At 35.0% G+C, this 1519-nt stretch overlaps 1 protein-coding gene across 1 annotated transcript; it reads right to left on the bottom strand.

Annotated features, from left to right (window-relative positions):
• Positions 1–227: 227 nt before the first annotated feature.
• On the bottom strand, positions 228–1208 carry LOC111315924 (uncharacterized). Its single transcript, XM_022917947.2, has one exon. The coding sequence runs from the start codon at positions 1149–1151 to the stop codon at positions 384–386; it is 768 nt and encodes a 255-aa protein (XP_022773682.2). The 5' UTR covers positions 1152–1208; the 3' UTR covers positions 228–383.
• Positions 1209–1519: the final 311 nt, after the last annotated feature.

Genomic DNA, 1519 nt, shown 5'->3' with positions numbered 1-1519 from the left:
AATCTACATATGAAGTTGAGTTTATATTATTAAAATACTTCCAACTGCAAGACTAGGTTACTCATAATTAGAATAACATATATAATTTTTTTCCTTTGTTAATGTGAGATTTACAATAACAATTTAATAAACATTAAATTGGCAGTCAAGATTGGTAAGATAATTATTTTTTATTATAATTAGTGGAGATCTAGAAGCTCATACAAGTGGATTCACTTTCAATTACATTTCTAATCAGCATCTCAATCTCAAGACTTGGTCTCACTAAAATAAATGTTTAATTACATCTTAATATAACAAATAAGAATTTTGCTATTTACATTTGTTTTTACAAAAATATTAAGTATTTTATTATTATTATTATTATTATTATTATTATTATTTTACTTAGGAGGGAAATTTCTACCTAAACCATTAGCATTTGCAAAAATGCCAACCAAGTCCTGCCTGTACGGCAAATACGACTGCCGTTTATGTCCTTCCTTCAACGCCCTATTTCTCATGTAAAAAACTTCATGCGCCGACGCTTTCTCAACTCTCGTCATCTTCGTCGCCGGCACCACTTCACCTTCGCTTTTCTTCTTCGTCGCCGTGGTTGCTGCTTTCTCATTTACATTTTCTTCATTCTTTTTCTCTGTTGTATGCTTATCAAAATTCAAATGCAAAAACGATGAAGACGATACTTTGCTATCGCTGTTGCTGCGCTTTAGCAAATCCTTTATTAAACGCCACCGTTTCGAAGATGATGATCCAGTGGACTTACTCTTCTTACACCTGTTCGGCGACGATTCCGCTGATTGCTTCGGTTTCCAAACGCAGTACGTTTCTGTTGGCACTCCTTCGAGCTCGTCCACCTCCGACGACGATGATGACGGAATATCTCCGTCGCCGATGAACAAATTCCTCAATGGAATCCGAATTTTCTCTTCCACATCATCACCACCCTCCCCGTGGTTCAAGGAAAAATCGCGACTGAAGATTGGAAACGACGACGTTTTAGGACTCTCCAAGAGACTATTAGCGAACTCGAATTCTTCATCATCCAAAACGCCGTCGCTTTTGAAGTCTGCGCTAACCCTAGCTGCGATATCAACGAGTTTCTGATCGGAAGAATAGCTGTTAAACGACAATTCCGAGCTGTCGTTCTGCATTTGAAGCGTCTAATAAAAAAGGCAAGCAATAAGAGATTTATGTTATGGAGTCTTTTTGAGAAGCGTGCGAATCTATTTATATCCGAGAAGCAAACTAATTAAAAATTGGAAGTTTCTTATCGTTGACACGTGTTCATGAGATTGGTTCACACGTGTGATAGATTTGGGTTGGAAACTGAAAAGTGTTTACGTCATGTCTTTCGTGATTTTAGATTTTTTTAGTTTTGTTTGGGATTTGTATTTATGCAAAATAGATTTGGAGGCTAATAATAGAGGTGACAATGTATTTGAATTATGTTTGTTTTGTATAAAATATAAAAATTATTATATTATAGTTTTTTATTTATTAAATGTGAAATTTTTTATTT

This window comes from Durio zibethinus, chromosome 24 (genome assembly GCF_047325235.1).
Source record: "Durio zibethinus cultivar Kanyao isolate XHJ-2024 chromosome 24, ASM4732523v1, whole genome shotgun sequence".
Classification (NCBI taxonomy): domain Eukaryota; kingdom Viridiplantae; phylum Streptophyta; class Magnoliopsida; order Malvales; family Malvaceae; genus Durio; species Durio zibethinus.
Note: the sequence above shows the minus strand (reverse complement) of the source record. Positions and strands in the feature narration are given on the sequence as shown.